The sequence below is a fragment of the Camelus bactrianus genome, chromosome 34, assembly GCF_048773025.1.
Source record: "Camelus bactrianus isolate YW-2024 breed Bactrian camel chromosome 34, ASM4877302v1, whole genome shotgun sequence".
Classification (NCBI taxonomy): domain Eukaryota; kingdom Metazoa; phylum Chordata; class Mammalia; order Artiodactyla; family Camelidae; genus Camelus; species Camelus bactrianus.
Window position 1 is genome coordinate 17,697,208 of NC_133572.1, and position 23,688 is coordinate 17,720,895.

Sequence of the window (23,688 nt, forward strand, 5' to 3'; positions counted from 1 at the left end):
TTGAATATAAGTCTAACAGAAAAGCATCACAGAGAATGATGTGATGGCTGGTAAGCCTGCCAGCGGTGTTTTCCATTTTCAGTTTAATAAGCTGACTTAATATCTAAGTTTATCCAAGTTAAAGTCTGGATTAAATTAGGAAAATCTGTTTTCAGAGCAGTACTCAAAGATGAGATCTTCTCTCTTCTCTTCGTTATCTTTGACTTTATTTGGTAATGGACCTTTCGAGCAGCTTATTTACAGACAAATAGATGAGAAATGCCTTTTAAACGTTTGTTAACGTATTATATTATTCTGTTTCTTAGAGCAAAGATGTTACTTCTTTTTTTTCTCATTTTTAAACTGGTCACTTTCCGTATTTGAGTAACACCAGCTCTGTATAATTGAATGCTACTTACGTGAAAGAGAAATGCTTTCCAGATGTTTATTTACATTGTCATTGTACCTTCAGCAGGACAGCAAAGGAATTATTCTAGACAGCAGTAGGGGTTCCTCTATTTTCCTTGATTAGAAATATAAAGTGAAGTGCTTTGCTAGACTCAGAAGATTGATTCCTTTGTGAATTGGAAAGCAAAACTTTTATCCTTCATTTTAATTAGGAGAATTATATATAAATAGTACCTGAGTATTTTTTAAGTTCCTGGTGTAAATGTATATATGTGAAGGGTGCACCACTAGTCTGTGGAAAACACTGTTTTATTTTCAAATATCGACATCACAGGGTAGTCCTAAGTGTTTTTCCAGCTATTCTAACGTGTGCGAGGCATTCAGAGTTATTGGCAGAACAGTTAACCAGCCCTGCTTTTAAAAGAACTAAACGTTATAATTTAGTTAAGCACATAAGTGACTGTCTGAATCCAGGTTTTCTTTAATTACCAGGATTCCACTCACATACAATTTTCATTTCTTTCCAAGGTATTCTACTTAGAACCAGTGGCACCAGGGCCACTTATTATTAATCGTAATTATTCTTCTTCTTATTTTTAGAACTTCAAGTCTGCAAAAGTCTAGCAGCCTGGGCAATCTGAAGAAAGAGTCATCAGACGGGGTTGGTTCTGTGTTTTTTCTGTCTGTTACCCTGAGAAGAAAATATTTAGGGATCTTCATCTTTTCCCATTTTGCAAATAAAACTCTTAAGAGCTTTTGGCTTTGATAATGGAAAATGACGAATAGCACGGTTAATGATAAACAGTAAGATATAAATATAAAGGATTGAAATTAGTACGTAAAACCGGAAATGGAGACTTTAATAAAACGTTATAGGAAATAAATGAAATTGAGGTTTTTGTAGCTCAGAAATAGATGTAAATTTATTTTAATGTGCTGAATTATATGTGACAAATTCTGAATAGATAAAGGATTCCTATAACAATCTTAAATATTGTTGTTTTGAACAGGAAAAGGAGTCTATTCCGAGGCCTTCAGAGGTAATTTTTATGTCTAGATTATAATATAAAAATGTTTGAGACTTCTAATACGTGTAGTAGACTTCTAATACTTAAGACTGCTTAAATGTCTCCAGTAAACCAAAACTCTCAGAACCTACAAAACATGCCAAATGAACGAAGCCAAACACCAAAGATCCCATATGGTTTTATTTATGTGAAATACCCAGAACAGATAAATCCATAGGGACAGAGCACAGATTGGATGGTGGCCAGGGGTGGAGGAGAGAGGGATGGGGAGAGGCTGCTCAGTGAAGAAGGGGGTTGGCTGGAGAATGATGGAAATGCTTTAGAACTGGATGGAGGCCTTAGTTACACAACAGGGTGAACGTACTAAATGCTACCGAGTCGCTCACTTTAAAGTAGTTACTTCTATGTTACACGACTCTCCCCTCAGTAAGTAATTGAAAAAACAAAAACAAAACCCCAAACTCTCAGTCGTGCAATTTGATGACCATGATGACCATAACTGGGCTTCCTTAGGCTTCACAGAAAGCCCTTCTCAGATGGGGTACCAGCAGTTTATTTTCTATAACCACTGTCCAACTATAGCAGACATTTTGGTATTTTTAAAGGCATTGTCAACATGGGCTCTGGTCCTTCTTCTTCTTCTTCTTTTTTTTTTAATTTTCGTAAAAGAATTTTTTTCTCTTGGCAGAGGTAGGTAATTAGGTTTATTTATTTATTTATTTGTAGAGGAGGTGCTGGGGATTGAACCCAGGACCTCATGCATGCTAAGCATGCACTCTACTGCCTGAGCTATACCCTCCCTCCTTGGTTCTTCTTTCTTCTGATTTTCGATCATTAACCTTGCGGAGGTAACAGTCTGGTAGACAGACTACCTCCAGATGCAGTCGCTTGACTGTTGGTTCTTAGTGCCTTGAGTCATGATATAGGTGTAACTGATGAAGCACAGAGAGTGGACACGGCTGTACGCAAAGGCGTTGTCTGTTCTTTTGGTCTTGCTAATTCAGTAAATGGTGAAATGAGTTTGACGTCAGCATTGAGACACAGACAATAGTACCACTAAATTGTGGCATCTGTAAATTTTTGGTTACTATGAACGGTAGGTACGTAAAGTAAAATAATCTCCTTCAAAGTCTGTTTCCTCTCCCTTCTCTCCACTTCTGCAAAAAAGGAAGAGAGGGCAAGAGATGTCCAAGAAACAAGAACGTGCAAACTAAAGAATCCGTGGGTAATACTAAAACTGTACGAGAGACTATGTTACTGTAATTGCCCATTCAAATAACCAGAAAGCTCAAAAATCAGCTACAGGCATACCTGTATTGCAGGTTCGGTCCAGGCCACCACAATGAAGCAAATACTACAATAAAGTAAATATTGCAATGAAGTGAGTCACACAAACCTTTTGGTTTCCTAGTGCATATAAAACTGTGTTTGCAGTATGCTGTAGCCTATTGCACATGCAACAAACAGCATTATGTCTAAAAAAGAAAGTACATACCTTCATTAAAGAGTTCTTTATTGCTGAGAAATGCTAAGCATCATCTGAGCCTTCAGCAAGTTGTAATCTTTTTGCAAGAGTAACATCTAAGATCACTGGTCACAGATCACCATAATGAATAGAATAATAATGGAAACGTTTGAAATATGGTGAGAATTACCGAAATGTGACACAGAGACACAAAGTGAGCAAATGCTGTTGGAAAAACGGCGCCAGTGCAGGGTTGCCACAGACTTTCAATTTGTGAAAAAAAACAACAGTATCTATGTGGCATAATAAAGCAGAGCCCAATAAAATGAAGTATGCCTATATTTTAAAATCACAATTGAAGTTCTTGATACAGATTCTGAAATATTGTCAAGATCTAAAATGGCTTATAAGTCAACCAAGAAAATTTTAATTTTGGAGCGTTTAGTCTTAATAAGAGTATCTGAACGTATCACAGTCTTTGAAAATTGGTGAGTCCATGTTTCATAACTCTCGGGCAAGATGTGAGTTTAACCCAGAATCCCATTTTTTTAAAAAAAAGTTTTTAAGTTACTGATTGTGCCTTCATTTTATTGCTAATTCTTTAAGGAGGAATATTTGATTAATTTATTTAATGGTGGTACTGGGGACTGAACCCAGGACCTCTGTATGCTAGGCACATGCTCAACCACTGAGCTACACCCTCCCCTGCAAGGAATATTTAAAATGACTGGAGTAGAAACTCATACTGCTGGTATAGAAGCTTGGGACTAACGCCTACTTTGTAGAATAATTACATTAAATTGGGCTACTACCGATGTAGTTATAAAGACTGTGAACTGTATCATAGCCAAAGCTGTGTCATAATTGTTAGAAAAGTAAGAAATCTACTGCTTATCTAGTTATGTAATAATATCCATGTCTTGGTGGGAATGAGGCAAATAAAATTAAGATAAAACTTGAGAATTTCTGTATCTATCCTAAATATTTGAAGTCCCAAACACATGGGTTAAGATTAGTGATGAACATGTTTCGTTGTTCCTTCAGTAGTTTTCAGAATTGACTTTCTTAACTTCTAATGTGGCATTTGACATTCATAATCGGTTTGTTCAGTTATTTTCAATAAAATCACGCATGTAGCATATTTAGTACTGCGTCAGTCATGTACTAATAATTATGCACCTTTGTGCTGTGTTGCATTTATTGTGACGTCTCTCTCAGGATAAAGCCCCGGTAGAAAGCAGCCCATTTGGGAGCCTCCCTCCCAAAGCCCCAGGACATGATGCCTCGGTGGATGACAATCCCTTCGGCACTCGAAAAGCCAGGTCTTCCTTTGGTCGTGGCTTTTTTAAAATTAAAAGTAACAAGAGGACAGCGAGCGCACCGAACTTGGGTACGTGCGGCCAAAGTGCCTTTGCCTTAATTCTTTGTGAATGAGGAAAAGAGCAATCTCTTCCCTTCCCTTATTCATCTTGTTTGTACATTTCTCTTTCTCAGAAATGAAGGTGAATGACTTGGGGGGGAAGGTCAGCCAAAAAAAAAAAAAAAAAATTCCATGGGCTTAATTCAGGGGTAGAGTTAGCTCGATGCGGCCGCTCATCCTGCCCTGTTCCGGGGTGTAACCGTGGAGGCAAGCCCAAACACCGTGATCCTCTCTGACTTCATCATCAACAGCTTCCCATCCGTCTTGAAAGCGGGTAGATTAACCCACACTGACGCTGCTGGTGGAGTCTGTGTGCGGCGTGGGAGGCTGCCTTCCCTCGCACCGTGTGTACTTTGTGAGCAGGCGTTTGATCTGTGTTTCATTTTGTCATTCCCCTGTGTTCTCTCCACTGGGCTGCGTGTGATTGTGTGCGTTGGTGGGATATCTGAAGATCGTAAACGAAGTGCCAGTGCACCCACCCTAGGTACCGTACCCTGCATGCCCGCCTTCGCCAGCGCTGCGCTCCCATCCGAGCTAATCCCCGCTCTCGGCATCTCTGATCTCTACAAAGCGAGCTGCCAAGCCTCCGAAAGAAACGGAGTCCTTGACTCCAGGCTGTTCCTCCCACCCTCTCTGTAGAGCCTTTGCTTCCAAGCCTAAACGCTGTTGTAACCAATGCTAACGACACGTCGCGAGTAGCTCTGCGGGCAGGGCGGGACCGTCCTGGCGTCACAAGTCCTGCTGCATCACCCCGAAGCGCAGAGCATCTCACACTAACTCCCAGGTTCCTTCTCCATGGTTACATTTCCCCCAGCCTCCAGAAAGAAAGGTTTAATTTAGCCAAATAGAGAAGAGAGGTCTGTGGAAGACATTGGAAATGATCGTTTTAGACTTAACTTCCCTTAGAGGAACATTCTTCTGACACACTCTTGCCTTTTGAAGATGGAGGTAACGTTTGGTGTCGACAGAGGTAACTTTATGCGGTATCTGAGGAGTCACCCCCAAAGCAATTTTAGGATGGGGGAAAGCTCAGTTTTCCTCTTGAAAGGGCAGAGTACAGTAGGTGAAAAAAATCCTCAAAATAAAAAATAAAAACAGGATGCTTTTTAAATGAGGGTGGGCTGGGCAGCATTTTCAGGGACACCTGTACCCATCGTGGCTGTAGGTTTCGAACGGAAAGGTTCCCTTGGGTCTTCCCAGTAGGTTCTGTTACCTTGTGTAGGTATTCACATATCTGTTCACATGCATCTGCAAAGGTGACTTTCTCTGTAGCCTTGAATGTCCAGAATGAACACAGGGTGGATAAAAATGATAATTCAGACAACTGTTTTCGAATGTTTTTGCATCTTTCTTAGAAGAAACATATTGTCAATATAACTGACAATCTTAGGCAAATGCTGCTTACTATAACCCGTAATCACAGCTCTGCTTCATAGAAAAGTCAGCTTCTGCAGCTTTCAGATCTTGCTGAAACACTGCCCCTGTGATTACTGTACAGCTGTTACTTTGCTCTGAAAGTGCACAGTCTCACATTGAGGAGGCAGCATCCCGTGTGTTTGCTAGCGTGGGGTCACCCGTGAAGGGACAGCTGAGAGAACTAGGATATTTGATGCTGGGAGGTCTGGGAGTAGCAGATGTGGCTGTTACTCTTTTAAGGCAAGGCAAAAATCGACAGGCACTAATTTTATATCAAAAGAAAAATGTGTGCATATCCAGTTCATTCTTCTCTCGGTGCCTAGAACATCGCAGGTCATAAACAGGAATAAATTTCTTAAAGAATTGCCAGAACTTGGTAACCAATTTGATGTAAATGCCAAAGGAGAGGAAGGAATGCAAAGAAAATGAGAGTCCGGACTGGAGTAACAGGGAGACTATTAACTAGTTGTGATGAGCTGTGAAATAAGAAAATGTAAGAAGACTCTCAGGGAAGTTGGGTGGGTTTGTTAAGTTCCATTCCCTGGCACATCGAATTGGGGATATCCACAGACATTCAGATACTGAGGCTGGGGAGAGAGACCAGGCTATAAATGAGTGAAGCCATCACCAGTGCTGAGCGTAGAGTGGGTGAGCTGGTCAAAAGATCCTGCAGAGGAAACCCAGGACGGAATCTTGGAGTGGGCGAGGAAGCGAAAATGGGTGCCACAGCAAAGGAACTAGCAGATGACAGGTGCAGGAGCGTGTCGTGACAAGAAGCTAAGGGAGATAATGGTTTTGTAGAAGGTATTCAACAGTACCACATGCTGCAGCAAGACTGAGAATCAGTTCATTATGAATTCAGACCCAGTCAAGGAAAGAATATGGTAACCCTGTCACACCTTTGAATCTCCAAGAGGTGGTAATTTGTGAGTTAATGAGCTTGATGCACAGAATAGACGGTAGAGTAGAACACAGATTCGTGTTCCATTTTTAATATTTGTAGGATGCTTTTTGTAAGTCACTGATAGGCCAACAGAAGAGGAATTCTTGACAGTTGCTTAAACCAAGGAGGTTAACATCTAGTCGTGTTCATTCCATATTTTAAACTTCATCAAGTTTGTCTTCTGTTCTTGGAACAGCTGAAACAGAAAAGGAGACACCTGAGCACTTAGATCTGGCTGGTGTGTCTTCTCGGCCAAAAGACTCACAGGCGAGCAGTCCCTTCCAGGTGTCTCCACCGTCGCCGGATTCCAAAAAGAAATCCAGAGGGATCATGAAGCTCTTTGGCAAGTAAGTAACAGGGCAGACAAATGGAGTGGCCTTTGTCTTATATGTTGCTCAAATGGAGGAAAAAATGGAAAACTGGCTGAAAATGGTTATAAAGTTGTAAGGCTTTTGTGTTCCTTTTATGGAAGGAAGATTATGACTTGAGATTCATTAATTCATTGAGTCTCAGTTAAAGCTTAAATCCAAATGTCTCTTCTTACCGTACTTAATATGCGTCAGTTCAAAATGTTCTGATTAACCTTGAAGTCGAAGGCCTCCTCGGGTCTCACGCAAGGCGACGTGTGTTGTGTCTTCTCTTCAGACTGAGGAGAAGTCAATCAACTACATTCAACCCAGATGACATGTCTGAGCCTGAATTCAAAAGAGGAGGGACAAGGGCGACTGCAGGCCCCCGACTGGGTTGGTCTCGAGACTTGGGACAATCTAACAGGTGAGAACAGCCCAAACGGGTGGACTTTTGCATCTCTGTCCAGGCACCAGGATCTCGTGAGCACCTGCGGGGTTAGGATGGACCCTGGGTTAACCAATCAAATCCATTGCTTACTTCTGTGCCTAGTGGGAGGGACGGGCCGTCATCTTTAGAGCAGTGCAATTTGGCAGTGGTTGGTGAGAAACTATACAGAAGATGAGGACTGTGTGAGCTCAGCAAGGAACCAGAGCCAAAGTGTCAGCAACATCTGTACTAGAAGCTCTTGGACTTGATTTTACATAAAAATAACTGTAAATACTCTAAAGCGTAGCTCTGGGAAGACGAGACAGAAAAGTGGTTAAGAAGGGGTTCTGGTCGGGGAAGGGTACAGCTCAGTGGTGGAGCATGTGCCTCGTGTGCATGAGGTCCTGGGTTCCATCCCCAGCACCTCCATTAAAAATGAATAAATAAACCTAATTACCCTTCCTCCGCCCCTCCAAAAAAGAAAGCTTCTAGAGGTAGACTGCTTGGATCTTACTGCTTCCAACAAGCCAAGTAACCTTGAGCAACGACTTTCGTGCTCTGTGCCTCCGTTTCCCATAGTATTAACGAGTACTTACCCAAAAGGAGATTGTAGTAACTAAACGAGTTAATACGTATTAAGCATCTGGCAAATAATAACTGTTCAGTGAGCATTAGCAATTGGTGGAGTCTGTGAAAGCACTTAAAGACATACAGTCTATCAGAATTGTTAAATTTATCAGAACTGTGTAATGATTTCTCTATTAAGAACTTTTCCGACACCCTTATCACAGTTTAGGGCCAGTTGGGCACTGCTGCACTGACTGGTAAACATGAACGGGTGGAGATGGCAAACACATAGCACAGATCATGGATACTACATCTTTTAAAATGACCTGGGCTAGACACCTTTCACACATGGTCCCTCCCAGCCAGGCGGAAGGCTGGGCACAAATTTTGCCAAGGAGGAAACTCTCCTCTCCTCGGCCTTCTTCAATTACCCCGCAGTCTCGTCTGCCATATGTTCTCTTTGTCCACAGTAGAGGACCTTCTTGTGCTGTTTAAAAAAAAAAAATTTTTGTTCATCTCCACATTTTTTCCCCCAAATGTGGACACTATTTGTGCGCCCAAATAAAAGAAAACAGAAATTTGCTTTGATTGCACTGTCTCATACTCAATGATGGCATGTGGCCCTCTTATTGAATACCATCTGGATGGAAACCATAATTCTACTAAAGTTAATTCAAGTTCGACTCGAGTTTCTTTGACTCTGACCTAGTATTTTCGGTTTGGAAATTCAACCTTCAACATTCAACATTGGTTGAAACTAGTGTAATAACTTGACTTGTTGGTTTAACTCAGTCTCCTTCTATAGAACGTGTTCTTGTTAAATCATGTTAAATCTTTAGTGGTTTTGTTTGAAATGAAGACTGTGGCTTTACAAGGTAGCTTTCATCTCCAGGACCACTTCCTCCCCCAAATACATACTAAAAATTAGGCTTTTCATAGTCAAATATGTATCACCAGGGAATTTGCGTTATCTGTTGAATATGCAGTTGTTAAACCCTGGTGGTAAGTTGCAGGACTGGCTTTGAATTGTGTTTCATGCAGTCATTCATTTTCCTGCAGTGACCTGGATATGCCATTTGCCAAGTGGACCAAGGAGCAGGTTTGCAGTTGGCTTGTGGAACAGGGCTTGGGGTCCTACCTGAATTCTGGCAAGCACTGGATTTCATCTGGCCAAACACTTCTGCAGGCTTCTCAGCAAGATCTAGAGAAGGTGACTACTTCTCTATTTTGTTTACACAATGGAGACAGAGAGAGAGAGAGGACATGAACGTAGAGTTGTTTTATCCTCCAGAAAGGGGGGGGGGGATGGGTAGAGCCCCTGAGCACTCTGGGGAAAGTTTGGGTTTCCTGCTTCATGCCTGTTTTAGCCCATGGACCTCAAAGGAAGGACCTGGTCTTAATGATTCCTTATAAAACACTTAGGCCACTGGGCATTTTAATGAAAAATAATTTGTATGGCCATCACAGTACACTTTCAGCTCATATTTTTCAGAATCGTTCTGTGGCTTTATCATTGACCCATCTTCTTAATGAAAGATACACAACTTAATTTCACTTTACAAAAGGGGGGGGAAGAGCCCCAAACTTTATGTCCCATTATGTAACATTTCTTCCCAATTGTTTAACATTTAGTGTAAGATGAGAGTAGAATTCCTGTTCTGCCTGTCTTGCAAAGGCAGGAGGTTAGTGAGAAATATCTAACATAGCACTAAACCAGCCACAGTGGTCTTGGCTTTCTATGGGCCTTTGGTTCAGCAACATTTCAGAGCCCAGGGTAGCATTCTGACTTAATGTAATTGTTGGGTCTTCAATGCTAGTAGCTTCATTTTAGAGGAATTTGTATCCTTTGCCAGTGGCGTCCAGCCCCTGTTGACAGAGCTGTAAAGCCAGTGTTTCTGTTTATTATTTCAGGAACTTGGAATCAAGCATTCGCTTCATCGAAAGAAACTCCAGCTGGCACTGCAAGCCCTGGGATCTGAAGAAGAAACCAATCATGGAAAGCTGGATTTCAACTGGGTCACTAGTAAGAAGAGGTTTTAAATTTATGAGTGAATGAATACATGAATTTTATATATATATATATTTTTTATATATTTATACACGCACAGCTGCTTTCCCTTTTTCATCACTAGAACAGGTGTTCTGTGGCTCAGTAACGACACTGATTTCTATCCCTAGGATGGTTGGATGACATTGGCCTCCCCCAGTACAAGACCCAGTTTGATGAAGGACGGGTCGACGGTCGGATGCTCCACTACATGACGGTTGTAAGTGCCTCTCTCCTGTGGTTGGAAGGGGTTGAAATTGTTCTTCTCTGAGAAACACAGAAACAGAGTGAACTTAATGTTTCCATGGTGATTCCACCAGGGGCAGGCATGTTTTTCCGATAAGTTGAAGTTGTAGGCTTTGGTCATGGCAGCAGCCTTGGGAAGTTTTGAAACCCTGGTTTAAGCTCCATGAAACCTCATGTAAACTAAACTATCTAGAAAGTTGATTTTATATTTATGCACAGTGTTGACACTGAAGGGTACACTTCGGGTGAATTTTATGGTACGTGAATTATAGCTCATAAAAATGTTTAAAACAGAATGCAGAGTTTTGCAGCCCCGGCAGTTTCTAATTGACATATCCGTAGGAGAGGCTGCCCTCTGACCTGTCATGCCTTTGGACTTTCTTCTCCCTTCCCTGCCGCTTTGGAGAGCTGTTCCCTGAAGTCCCCTGACCCTTCTCACTTCAGCCCAGTCCTGCTGGAGTCTCTGGGGAAAGGTAGACCTGGACTCCGAATCCTTCATTACCACTTCGTATTCCGGGGCTTCCACCCAGCAGGTCGCAGGGCTCTTCCCTACTTCGCAGCAGTGGGGAGAGGTGGGTTCCAGGAGAACTGGTTCTGAATTCCACGGTACCAGGAGCGTTCTACCGAAGGTGGATTACTTTTATGTAAATGGCCTTCCCTGGGCTGGGCTGCAGAACCAGCTACCATAGATACGTTTCTAGATAAATTGAAGGTGTCAAGCAGCCAACTTACTAGGAATTGTTAAGTATGAAAGAAATTTGGGATTCAGCCCATGGGGTTTGTTTTCTTCTCCTTCACTGAACCAAAGTCTGAACCGTGGGGGACATGTCATGTAAACCACGGGTTAAAAGAACACTAGCTTGTGGTGTGTTGCACACTTACTGTGTTCCAGGCGCTCTTTCAAACACTTTTCGCATAATGCATACTCAGATCTCAGCCATCCTTGAGCTGGCATTCTTCCTATCCTCAGCTTTTCGATGGGGAAACGAAAGAATTGAGAAATGAGGTACCTTAGCCAAGTTTCCACTGTAGAAAGCAGTTCTTAGAAAGTAGTAGAAAGTTATAGAGCAACTGTGCCTCTCGCTTGCCTGTCTGGGAGTGAGTACATCGTGTGGGAATGTGACCAGATTCAGGCTGAAAATCACAAAAGATAAACATACAACTTTGTCACGGTCAGAGAACACATTACCGTGAAAGATTTGACCCCAGAAACCCTAAATCACGAAAAGTCCACTTCAGTATGGTCTCCTGGCCTGGCTCCTGGGTCAGAAGGACCTGGTGGGAAACCTGGTGACGTCTGATTAGAGTCTGGGGTTTCGGTTGAATTGTATTTTTGTTTCTGTTAATTTCTTAGTTTTGCTGAATATCATGGTAATAATGTAAGATGTCAGCACTAGAGGAAGCCACATGAAGGGTCTGTGGGACGCTGTAGTATCTTTGACAGCTCTTCTGTAAATCTAAAACTAAAAATAAGAGATTTTTTTAAATCCTCCCCAAAAGAGTGTATTTTGATTTAAAAGAATATGGCCCTTACTTTTAAAATCCCTTAAACTAAAATAATTAACATTTCATTTACTTTGTAAATATTATGCATTTTAATTTTTTTTTTTTAATCTGGCCGACTTTGTTGAAAATAGCCTACGTGGAAGTGTTTTGAATGGGTATCTCAGTCTTAGATTAAAACAGGCTAAATGCCTTTTCTAACTTATCATAAGGCACTGCTTTTAAGAAATAAACCTAGAAAAAATTCAGGAAATAATCTTTGCTCAGTTAGTAGCCTTAAGAATGTAAAATGTTTTATAATCTTATTTTTTAAAACATTTTTTATTGAGTTATAGTCATTTTACAATGTTGTGTCAAATTCCAGTGTATAATTGTATTTTTAAAATATTTCTATAATAGATTAATTTTTCCCCCACAAGAAATGTATTATCAGGAAGGTGTGCCTAAAATGGATGTTTTCCTTGTTTATTTTCTGGGTGTGTTTGGAAGTAGACTGGTGCTTATCTTGACACTGCCCCCTAAATCACCTTCTTTTAAAGTAATTTGTTTGGGTGTGTTTGGTGTGTGTGAAAAGTTCCCAGTAGCCACAGACACCTGGTGAAAGTTACTCCTTAAAGGGATCCCACGGTGATACGTTGCAGCTCGTAACTTCATCTCTCTTCTCTCCTTTACCCTCACCAAAACCTTTGTATTCATTGACATAATTTTTTCCAAAACTGTTCACAATGCCTACTAGATAAAGCACAATAATCTAAAAGCAGAGATTTCTTGAGGCTGGGGAGATTCTGTAACACGATCACTCTGCCAGTTTTCCCCAAAACCGTGATGTGCCTTTGCTCAGAAAGCCGCCTCTCAGTCATCAGTGAATGTTGCCGGCCCTCGGTTACCTGCTTTACCAGATCAGGTCGAAGCGGGTCACCTTTCGTTGTGACCCAGCGAGCGCTTTTCCAGCTGTGTTTTTCAGAGCCGTTCGGTCCAGCAGTCCTGTCTTAGAATGTCTGGCAGAGAGAGAAGCAGGTGGAAGTCAGCTTCAGTAGAGACAACATGAATTTTAGTTTTCTTATATGCTGGGGTCTGGGAGAAAATTCTTTTCAGAACAGGAGGAAGGGTTTTGGGACTGACACGCCCTTGGGTCCTATTGGGAGAGAGGCTCTTCTACCTTTTTTTTTTTTTTTTAATTTTTTGGGGGGAGTAATTAGGTTTATTTATTTATTTTTGGAGAAGGTACTGGGGCTTGAACCCAGGACCCTCGTGCATGCTAAGCATGCGCTCTACCACTGAGGTATACGTTCCCCATCTTCTGCTATTGCCCTGAGAAGGTTCTCCGGCTCTAGGTCAGCTCACTGTGCTCTTCTTTTTGTTCACCTTGTTTTGCAGGACGACTTACTGTCTTTGAAGGTTGTGAGTGTGCTCCACCATCTCAGCATCAAAAGGGCCATCCAGGTCCTGAGGATCAATAACTTTGAACCAAACTGTCTACGGAGGCGGCCATCTGACGAGGTAGCACCGAGGTGGAGGTTCACACAGCCTGCACTTTCCGTGCGTGTGACTGTCCATGTGTGAAAACTGAGCCCCGTTTCCTCTTGGAGCCTGCAGGAAGGGCAGGTTCCTGGCTCCCTCACAGCCTCACATCCAGCCTCGTTTACTTCTTAGGCTTTGTGTTCCTAAATCCCTTCCTTTCGCCCCCAGTGGTGGTTCTACCTGTGTGACAGACGCCAGGATTGTGCTTTAGCTGCCATCCCTCCTTTCTTGGGTGTATTTTATTTTCCTGCCTCCTTAAGCCACAGAGTTAAATATCACTACAAAGACTTCCTTTCCTAAAGCTTTATTTGCGTGTAAAAAAGCCGGAAACTCTGTGAAGAGAATTCAAATTAGCAAACACCTTTTGACCTTTTCTCTAAACATTTAGTGGAATGTCTGAGTAACTCTGGCCGCATGGAGCAGACTCTTTAGAATGAGCATTTAGAGCCCCAGTTGTCAGTGACTGAAGCTCTGGGTGGTTGTCTGTTCCCGTAGAACAGCGTCACCCCATCAGAAGTCCAGCAGTGGACCAACCATCGGGTGATGGAGTGGCTGCGCTCCGTGGACCTGGCGGAATACGCCCCCAACCTCAGAGGCAGTGGTGTCCACGGCGGGCTCATGGTAATGCTCTGTTGTAATTTAAAATGGACTTCTTACAGGGAGAGGGTAGAGCTCAAGTGGTAGAGCGCATGCTTAGCATGCACGAGGTTGTGGGTTCAATCCCCAGTACCTCCTCTAAAAATAAAAAGATATGAGTAAACCCGATTACTTCCCCCTCCCAAAAACCCTAAATAAATAAATCACTCTCAAAACGGACTTCTTACCATTTTGTTTCCATTAGTCAAATGAGGAGGATGTAATCAGTTTGCTCATCATAATCCTAAAGTCATCTGAACCCTCCTGCACTATTTCTAGTTAGTCTTTGCTTTCAGAGTATTCTTTCCCATTTTTTAAAATTTATATTGTGTAACTCTCAGTTGGATTTAGACTCATTTCTCCTCTACTGTCCTTTCGTACGTTGGATAACGTCTGGCCACTGGCTTTCCAACGATCATGTTTTAAAACCTCTGCAAAGGTAAAGACTATAGTTCTGCACATTGATGTTGCATAAGGAGTTGGCCCCCAAAGGGACCACTTCAGAGAGGTGGAAGCCCCAGCTTTGTAACGCCTGGATGTCAGGGCCAGCTCTGCTTCTCACTCGCTTGGGCAAAACAAAACAAAACAAAACAAAAGATTTTAAATTGAAGATCAAAGTCCATAGTCTGTCTATCCCACTGGGCTGTTGAGAGGTCATTGGAGATAATGAAACAGCTTTGCAGATTATAAAGCACAGTGCGGAAAGATGCTACATGGTGCCTCAAACAGTCTTAATTTTTCTTATAGGTTCTAGAACCTCGTTTTAATGTAGAAACAATGGCTCAGTTATTGAACATCCCACCAAGTAAGACCCTGTTGCGAAGACACTTGGCCACTCATTTCAACCTTCTGGTCGGAGCTGAGGCCCAACACCAGAAGCGTGATGCCATGGAGTTGCCAGATTATGTGCTTTTAACAGCTACTGCCAAAGTGAAGGTTGGTTCAAGCTCATCCCGTTGAATAACTGCCTACAGCAGAGGCTCAGTTTTGGATTGTTACCTGGCTGTCCCATTTTCTGAGGTTTACTAAATGTTGTGGATGGGTTGAAGGTAAACGCATCTTTAAGGTAATTAGGAAAATGCATTTTTGAAGGTTTCCTTCTGGGGGAATCTTCGCTCAAATCGTTTATTTGATTAGCGTTAACAGTAGGAAAGAACATGACGTTGACTTCTACAGCTGACGTACTGCCGACGCAGAAGGCCCGTGACTTGGGCCCACTTTGATTGCAACTATCCTACAGATAAATCAAGCATAAGAGGAGGATTCTTCTCATAATTAACCACCTTGGAAATTAGGGAAAGATATTTAAGAAATGATTCAAGGTAGACCAGCAGAGAGTGGATATTTCCAGTTCTACCTAGAATTTGGATCATACCAAATTCAGATCACGTTTTCTTCTTTAAGTCATTCCTTGGTGAGCTCTCTGACTCTGTTATTTCAACTAACTTAATGGGGAGGTAGAGTTTCTTGGCTCCTCCACTAAAACGTACAGAGTTCTTTTTTTTTTTTTTTTTTTTTAACCCTCTCTACCTGCCTGACACTTTCTCTTTAGCTCCCTTTCTCCCTTAAAAGATGTGCCAGGTTTGAAACCTCTGGGAGATTCTGTTCTTAAATTCTCAGCATCAGCCCGATGGCCATCTCCCTGACATTTGGTCTCAGGGACTATCCAGTGACTAAGATGGAGCTGCTCTTCCGTCACTGGAAGTTCTCTCTTCAAAAGAGCAGAATTCTTTTAGCAGTCACCAGCCCTGCTGTGGGAGCATAACGGGCATGCAAGGCAATCATAGCCTCACCCAAAAAGAAAGTATAGTAAAGGCCATTTTCTGCCCATCTTAGCTTGGAAAACCTTGCAAAATTGGACTCAGCCCTGAGACATCTCATTGCATTAAGTTCTGTTTATCAAAACTAAGGCTCTTGGCATATTTTGCTATTCACAATGACTCCCCAGCTAGTTGGTTTAAATAAGGAGAACAAGATTGATCTTCTGAGATTCATAATAAGGATGATTTATCATATTTGGATACATCGTTCACGTGCCTCAGATGCCTTTGTTTTTGTTAACACCCGTTTAATTATCAGATTGCTTTTCTCTACAGATGGTGTCAATAATTAAATTATACATGTTATTGGTTGTTTGTCATATGAATTTTATCAAGTCCTTGCACATCTGTGTTTGCTTTTCTTTTAAAAGCCAAAGAAACTCACCTTCAGCAATTTTGGGAATCTGAGAAAGAAGAAACAGGAAGATGGGGAAGAGTATGTTTGCCCAATGGAACTGGGACAGGCATCAGGAGGTACCAAGAAAGGATTTAAGCCAGGTCTGGACATGCACCTGTATGACGAGGATGATCTGGACCGGTTAGAGCAGGTAAACGTAGCACTGTGTGCCTCTTTTCAAGTTCTTCCAAGACTGAAGCACTAAATGAAAACTTTGTGCCTTATGGCTACTAACCAAAGAAATTTTCTTCAAGTACCTAAGAATAGAGGTAATAATAAGGTAATAACTATGAGCACTGACAGATGGCTCACTCCATTCCAGGCACTACCCTAAGAACTTAACATACGTAAACGTTCAGGGTAATCCTAAAACACAGGGAGTATTGTTAGCGTCATTTCAGAGATAAGGAAGCTGAGGCACCAAATGGTTAGGTAACTTACCCAAGACAGAAGAGCTGGTAAGATGGCTGGGATTCCAACCTGCCAGGCTGGCTTCACAGCATGTGCTGTTTACCTGTGTCGCAGTATGAAATGTATGTATAAAACAAGGCAGGCGTGGACAGCTCATACTGCTTAGCCTTTTCAGTATGAGATCACAGAGCATTGCCTTCCAATTAACAATCCTTTGGTGCCATTGGCAATGTCCAAGCGTGAGGTCAGATGTGCCGGCAAAATGTCTCCTTTCATTTTTAACGTCCAGCTGCAGCAGGGAGAGGAGATGCCACCAGAAGTGTTCTGTTGCTCCCACCCCGTTCAGTACCCACTTGCATGATTTCTTCTGTGAGACTCGTGTTCATTTCGCCGCCCCTTCCTTGAAATTATGCAAATGGGGATGTCATGTCATGGTACGTTCATTGCAGATGGAAGATTCAGAAGGGACAGTGAGGCAGATAGGTGCGTTCTCCGAAGGCATCAACAATCTAACCGTAAGTTGTAAAACGAACTGAAAACGCGTTTGAAAATGACCCCAAAGGACCGCGTGTGTGGTGGAGGGTGCAAGGCGCTGAGCTCTGCTTCTCGGTGTGTGTGACCCCGTCTCCTTGTCTTCCAGCACATGTTAAAGGAAGACGACATGTTTAAAGATTTCGCCGCCCGCTCCCCCAGCGCCAGCATTACCGACGAAGACTCCAACGTCTGACCGCGGCGCCTGGAGCAGCGCCGGGAGCCCCGCATCCTTCTTCCGCTTTATTTCTCAAACCCTCACGGATCTACAGCAAGCAACAGATTGCATATCGTTTGTTTATGGTTCCAACGTCTCCTTTAGAAGTGGAAACGGAACGCAGGGGCTAGATGCCTATTCTAAAGTTGCCGCGAAAACTGAGACACTGGTGAATGAGAGTGTAATTGTTCTTCCTCTATTTAATGTAAAAATCTGTGATATATTCTATTTAAAGTGATGCGTTTGATGAATACTTTATCCTAGTGTTTCCATTCGCGTTAACAGTGTAGAGGATTTGGGAGGTAGCAACCAGCATGTGAATGGTTTTGTCACGTCAGTGTGCCAGCACTGCCACCGTGGAAGCAGGACATTATATGCTCACAAAGTCAACATATGCAATTTCTGTCAGCTTTCAGTGTGCCCGCTAAATGCCAGCCACACCTCCACTGGCCTCTTAGTGTCCTGTTTTTATATATTTTTCTAAATATGTGTATATACTTCGTACATAGAAAATGGAACTTTTATTTTGTGACATAAAGAAGATGGGGAAAAGATCACATTAAAAACAGCCAGTGATCAAAGTCTTCATATACCAGCCAGTTCCTGGGGAGGTCAGGATGATCTTGCTTTGTCCACAAGGGAATTTTAATGATTTGATCATTCAGACCCAGTTAGTGTATATGAAATACCCCTTCTTTGATGACACATCGCAAAATTGTTGAATACCTTTGTAAGAATTTCAGTCTTAATCTTGGATCTTGTTACCTCCTAAGGAAGAACTTGAGGGACATTTAAATACCACTAACTTGAATGCATTCAGAAACTCCCCACGAATTTGTAGAAATAATTTCCAGAGAAACCACACCAAAACAAAAGCCTTTACAGTATTAAGCTTCTTAGTTTCCTCTTTGCTAATGATCTCATTACATCGAAATACTAACAGTCTGCCTGATGTTATTAATATGTGCCCATTTCTCAGGCTCTCAGCAAATGGGATTTTTTTTTTCTAAGCTGAATATTTGTCTCCATCAGAGTTCAGTAACTCTGAGGCTGCAAAGCTAGTTTCATAATGGCTATAACATGATACTAAAATGAAGTTTATGGCTTTCTGTAGCACGGGGCCCAAATATTCTTTATGAAGAAAATAGAAAAACCCCAACAAAAAAAAAAGTTACTGTTTATTGTTTTCTAGAGGTATTAGAAAAAATATTCTGTTTTTTAATTCAGTACCACGTCATTACTCATGATAGCCAATGGAGGTAAAGACAGGTTTTCACAAAGTGGCAGAGAGGTGGGCAGCTCCGTATATGCAGGGGACTTACTTCATAAACTGTATTTGAATGTTGGTGGTATGCTCTTTGAAGTTAGCAGCAAGTTACACAGCTTTGCATCAAGGAACCTGTGATACTAAATTACTATTTATTCCTAACTAAAATGATTCGATGCCAATAATAAACCTTTGCTCCCTACCATTCATTATTTGGTAACTGTATCGGACTCATACTGTATTTGTGTTTTATTTTAATGTGAATATATGTCACCATTTGAAAAACGATTTGTTATTCGAACCTGGTTAAAAGTACCAGGAGACTGTTATAGATGCCAAACATCCTTTATTCAGGACATTGTAACATCACTGATGATGTGTGATAAGGTTAAGTTTTTTTGATGATATATATTTTATTTACAAAATATTATACACTGCTGGTATTACCATATGAAAAGGAATAAAGTCAATTGATAACTGCCACATTTTTTTTTTTTTTTTGTCTGTTACCTTATTTTCCTTTGCTTGGAATAGCCAGTAGGCTTTATTTCTGATCTAGAGAATAAGAACACCAACTCTTTACAATTCACAAACTCTCATAAATTTGTTTGAGTGGGGTTTATACATGTATCAACAGATAGAAATTTTCTAATTTTTAGTTTTTTTTTAGGGGGGAAGGTAATTAGGTTTGTTTATTTAACAGAGATATTGAGGATTGAACCCAGGACCTTGTGCATGCAAAGCTCACACTCTTACCACTGAGCTGTGCCCTTGCCCAACAGAGCCTTTGCTTGAGAAACTTTTGTATGAAAGGAACCACAGGCAGCTGAGTTGGGAGATAAGGAATCTTGGCACTGGGGTGTCGGAAAAGCAAAGGAAATGACTTGCCTGCCGATTGGAAGAAGTGAGTTGTAGAAAGAAGTAGTTATTTATGTCTGACTCTTTAAAGAACTAAATGTTATTTTGAATTAAACTAAAATTTGAAAAGAGGAAACAGGTCTTGGAAGAGGTTACTAAATATTAACAGTAGAGTGACTATAACTAGGGAACAGATGGTTTTTGTGAAAGTTAGTATCTTTAACTTAATAAACCAGCAGGAATCTACAAGGACAACACACCCAGTTGGCAAACAGCAAGACCTCACATGTTTGTTTAGCTGTGTGTATATATATGCGCTTACCTGTAGAGGCAGAAAACCGGGACCGTGGTGACAGATGGGATTTCACTGCAAAAAATTACGCTAAAACAGAAGTCATTCTGCACAAGGTTCACATGGTTGATTTTTGGAAGTAGTGTTGAGTGGGTGCAGAGAAAATGGGGCAAAAACCATCGCAACAGATGACTCTAAAGGACAGTGAAGAGGTTCTCAGCATCTGTGAGCTGGTCAGTGGAGCTATAGTCCATGCAGCTCAAAAACTGAAGGAGTATCTTGGATTTGAAGACACCCTGGGCAATCTCTGCCCAGCTCCAAACACTCTCAATGAGATCTTCTTAATCCACTTTGTCACCTTCTGCCAAGAAAAAGGAGTTGATGAGTGGCTCACCACCACCAAGATGACCAAGCACCAAGCCTCACTGTTTGGGGCAGACTGGATTTGGACCTTCTGGGGACCCGATAAGCAAATAAGGCTTCAGCTGGCAGTACAGACTGTGCAGATGTCTTCCCTTCCCCGGGTGGAATCTAACCCAGAATCCAGGGCAGAGGCGTCTTCCAGCAAGAGGAGTAGGTTTGAGAAGCTGGAAGAATTCTGTAACTTGATAGGAGAGGACTGTCTGGGCCTGTTTATCATCTTTGGTGTGCCAGGAAAGCCTAAAGACATCAGGGGAGTTGTCCTGGACAGTGTCAAAGGTGAGACAGTGAGTCTGCGAGGAGGGACGGCTGTGGCACAATTCGTCCTGGAAACTGAAGATTGTGTCTCCATCAGGGAGCTGCTTGGAAACTGTCTGAGTAAGAAAGACGGGCTGAGAGAGGTGGGCAGGGTTTATATTAGCATCCTCTGAACTGGAGATGTGTGATAAGACTGACCCGGCCTGTAAGATGAAAACAAAAAAATATTTACCCCCTTGCATCATTTCTTTAGGGTTTTTTTTTCCTTCCCCTGCTCCCTAACTCCATTGAATGAAAACTATCACCTGGGTCAAAACAGATGATTATGGACAGGAGGAAAAAATAAAAACCTGCCTGTATCTCAGGGAAAATTTAATAATTTAGCTTAATTTTTGATTCAACAATAAAAGTGGAGAGGATAATAAAGTCACCTTTAAAGTTTGATTTGGAAAAAAAACCTGAAATAAGTCTAGCATTTGAAAATGTAAAGTGTGTTTTTACTGCTGTGTGTGGTGGGGGGCAGGTAGGGGAAAGTGGAGCGTAAGACGGGTTTAATGACATTGACAAAACTACTTTAGCTCAGGACTCCCAGGCAAAACCTGGTACGGCTCTCTTCCTCCGATCCCTGCCCTGACCCCCACCTCATCCCAAGCTGCTTCCTCTGCAGAGGGGACCTTGGTGGGATGCCCTTCGGTACTCACTTGAGTGTTAGCCTTACCTATGATTTAAACACAGAAACCCATATAACTGTCCTTCGTAATAATGATGAACATTTCTTTAGCATTCATGTATAAAAACCATCTTTACTTTAAAAGCCTGGGTGGCTGTAACAGAACTGTAGGGGAAGAAAAATACTTTTTCCTCTAGGCTTCTAGCAGGTAGAAGCAAAAAGTTGCTTTAAAGTGTAAATGGAAGATGGATTCATTCACACGTGATTGTTAAATGCCTATGACTTGTGGGGCTCTGTCTATGCCCAGCCGGTCCAGCAGTGAAAAGAACAACGTCCCCACCCTCAGGGAGATTCTCTCTCAAAGGTGGAAGATAGACAATAAACAAATACATGCAAATATGTTTTAAATGCATATTTACATAAATGTCAGGGGTGCTGTAAAGAAAGATTAAGCAATGGGTGAGGGGGTAGAGAGTGAAGGAGATACAATTTTATATGGTGGTGAAGGGAGGGCCTCAGAGATCTGAATAGAGAAAGAGAACATCCTTGCAGGTATCTGGGAAAGAGTGTTCAAGGCAAAGGGGACTGCAGATGCAGTGGGAATGCAAAGGGGGCTGTGTGGATGGAGCAGAGTGAGCCAGGAGGAGACGGACAGGCGATAGTTCAGAGAAGTAGCCAGCAAGCAGGAGCAGCAGATCCTACCGGTGAGGACTTCAGTCTGAATGATAGGGGAGAGAAGTGCCTTGATCTGACATAGAATTTAAAAAGTTAAGGAAAGGAATTTTTTTTAATTTAACTATAGTCAGTTTACAATATTGTGTTAATTTCTGGTGTACAGGACAGTGATTCGGTTAAATACATTCCTTCCCATATTCTTTTTCCTTACAGGCTATTATAAGATATTGAATATAGCTCCTTATGCTATAGTAGGACCTTGCTGTTTATCTGTTTTATATATAGTAGTATCTCCAAATCCCAATCTCCCAATTTCTTTCTCCACCCTTCCCTTTCCCAGCTGGTAACCATAATTTTTTTTCATGCCTGCAAGTCTCTTTCTGTTTTGTAAGTTCTTTTGTGTCATTTTTTTTAGATTCCACATATAAGTGATATCATATGGTATTTTTCTTTCTCTGTCTGACTTCACTTAGTATGACAATCTCCAGGTCCATCCATGTTGCTGCAAATGGCATTATTTTATTCTTTTTTATGGCTGAGTAGTATTCCATTATATCTATCTATCTATCTATCTATCTATCTATCTATCTATCTATCTATATCACATCTTTATCCATTCATCTGTTGTTGGGCATTTAGGTTGCTTCCATGTCTTGGCTACTGTAAATAATGCTGCTGTGAAATTGGGATGCATGGATTTTTTTCAAATTAGAGTTAAGGAAAGCATGTTAACTCTCTCCGTTCAGTAAGCAGACAAAAATACGCCCAAGAGGCATCTCTCGAAGTTGGTAAGCAATAATTATTACTACTTGGAATGTGCCTGGAGGTTACAGTTCTCAGTCAAATTATGTTTCCTTGCGAACAGTGCCCCCTGTCTGCAGCAGTGCTGTGTAGAGTGGGCTATCAAGGGGGTGGGGTAACAGAGTCAAAAGAGTCTTCCACTTGGTGTCAGATGTGAGTTTGAGTCTCAATTCTCTTAGGAGCAGAGTCTAGTGGTTTAACTCTGTTTTCTTACTTGTAAAATGGGAATGACTTCAACTAATTCAAAGGAGATAATGCATGTTACATTTTTCTATACTGATAGTATAAGCTTCCCAAAATTTTGAAGAGTCTGGTACAAACTGTAAGTATTTACAAACAGCTGGAAGCTATAAATCAAACACTCACCATGTTCTTTTTAAATGAAAATAAAAATGTGAAGCTTTCGATTTAAAAAATATTGTATTCTTGTGTTGTTGTTTTTAATCTGCATTTTGGTCTAAAAATTTAAGTATAAAAGTGTAGAAAGGTAAATCTTCAGAAGTCTCACCCCTACCCCCACACCAGTTTACTGTTCACCCTTCCAGAATGTGTACATTAAAAACAGTTACACATATGGAATCCTATGATCTATAAATGCCTTACAATCTACATTTTAGAAAAACAACTACGTATTGTAGACAATTTTACACGCTAATAATACATTTATTTCCACTTCATCTGCTTTAAGGCTGATATCAGTGGTTCTCAATCCTGCCTGCATCTTAGATTTACTTGGGAAACTCAAAACAGATACACCAAGGCTATAAATATACGGAGACCAACTGATCAACATCTCAGAAGGAGGGGACCTAGACAAATTTTTTTTAACCTCCTAATGTGAGTCCAATGTTCAACCAGGATTAAGATATATGCATAGGTAGCACTACACTGTATGTACATAGCATAATATATTTATACTGTTTTGGTGGATATTTGAGTTGCAGGGTCCATCCATATACCTAGATATTTGCATATTGTCTATTTTGCCGTGTTTGTGAATAGACATGGTTTATTCATTCACTTTTTTGTAAGTGCATATTTACTTGTTTTTGAGTTAATTTTTTCCAGTGTTATTGAAACAGAATTGACATGCATTACTGTATAAGTTTAAGGTG

At 41.4% G+C, this 23,688-nt stretch overlaps 2 protein-coding genes across 20 annotated transcripts in view; both read left to right on the forward strand.

Moving 5' to 3' along the window:
• Window positions 1–19,082, forward strand: part of PPFIBP1 (PPFIA binding protein 1) — a 153,590-nt gene extending 134,508 nt beyond the window's left edge. For 12 of the 19 annotated variants that reach the window (XM_074357518.1, XM_074357516.1, XM_074357520.1 and 9 more), the window contains 16 exons: window positions 988–1,048; window positions 1,398–1,427; window positions 2,584–2,640; window positions 4,099–4,270; window positions 4,752–4,784; window positions 6,856–7,006; window positions 7,305–7,433; window positions 9,063–9,213; window positions 9,915–10,026; window positions 10,182–10,270; window positions 13,177–13,299; window positions 13,816–13,941; window positions 14,704–14,892; window positions 16,148–16,324; window positions 17,034–17,099; window positions 17,225–19,082. In XM_074357518.1, the coding sequence (XP_074213619.1) occupies window positions 988–1,048; window positions 1,398–1,427; window positions 2,584–2,640; window positions 4,099–4,270; window positions 4,752–4,784; window positions 6,856–7,006; window positions 7,305–7,433; window positions 9,063–9,213; window positions 9,915–10,026; window positions 10,182–10,270; window positions 13,177–13,299; window positions 13,816–13,941; window positions 14,704–14,892; window positions 16,148–16,324; window positions 17,034–17,099; window positions 17,225–17,311 (1,753 nt within the window). In that variant the 3' untranslated portion in view covers window positions 17,312–19,082. The remainder of the gene's footprint in view (window positions 1–987; window positions 1,049–1,397; window positions 1,428–2,583; window positions 2,641–4,098; window positions 4,271–4,751; window positions 4,785–6,855; window positions 7,007–7,304; window positions 7,434–9,062; window positions 9,214–9,914; window positions 10,027–10,181; window positions 10,271–13,176; window positions 13,300–13,815; window positions 13,942–14,703; window positions 14,893–16,147; window positions 16,325–17,033; window positions 17,100–17,224) is intronic. The other 7 variants (XM_045510354.2, XM_045510357.2, XM_045510360.2 and 4 more) reach the window with 3 other exon arrangements.
• A 144-nt stretch (window positions 19,083–19,226) lies between these two features.
• On the forward strand, window positions 19,227–20,857 carry REP15 (RAB15 effector protein). The gene has a single exon (XM_010946569.3). The coding sequence runs from the start codon at window positions 19,914–19,916 to the stop codon at window positions 20,598–20,600; it is 687 nt and encodes a 228-aa protein (XP_010944871.1). The 5' UTR covers window positions 19,227–19,913; the 3' UTR covers window positions 20,601–20,857.
• Window positions 20,858–23,688: the final 2,831 nt, after the last annotated feature.

Coding starts and splice junctions, on each gene's coding strand:
- REP15 (XM_010946569.3), top strand. CDS start 19,914: ATGGGGCAAAAACCATCGCAACAGATGACTCTAAAGGACAGTGAAGAG.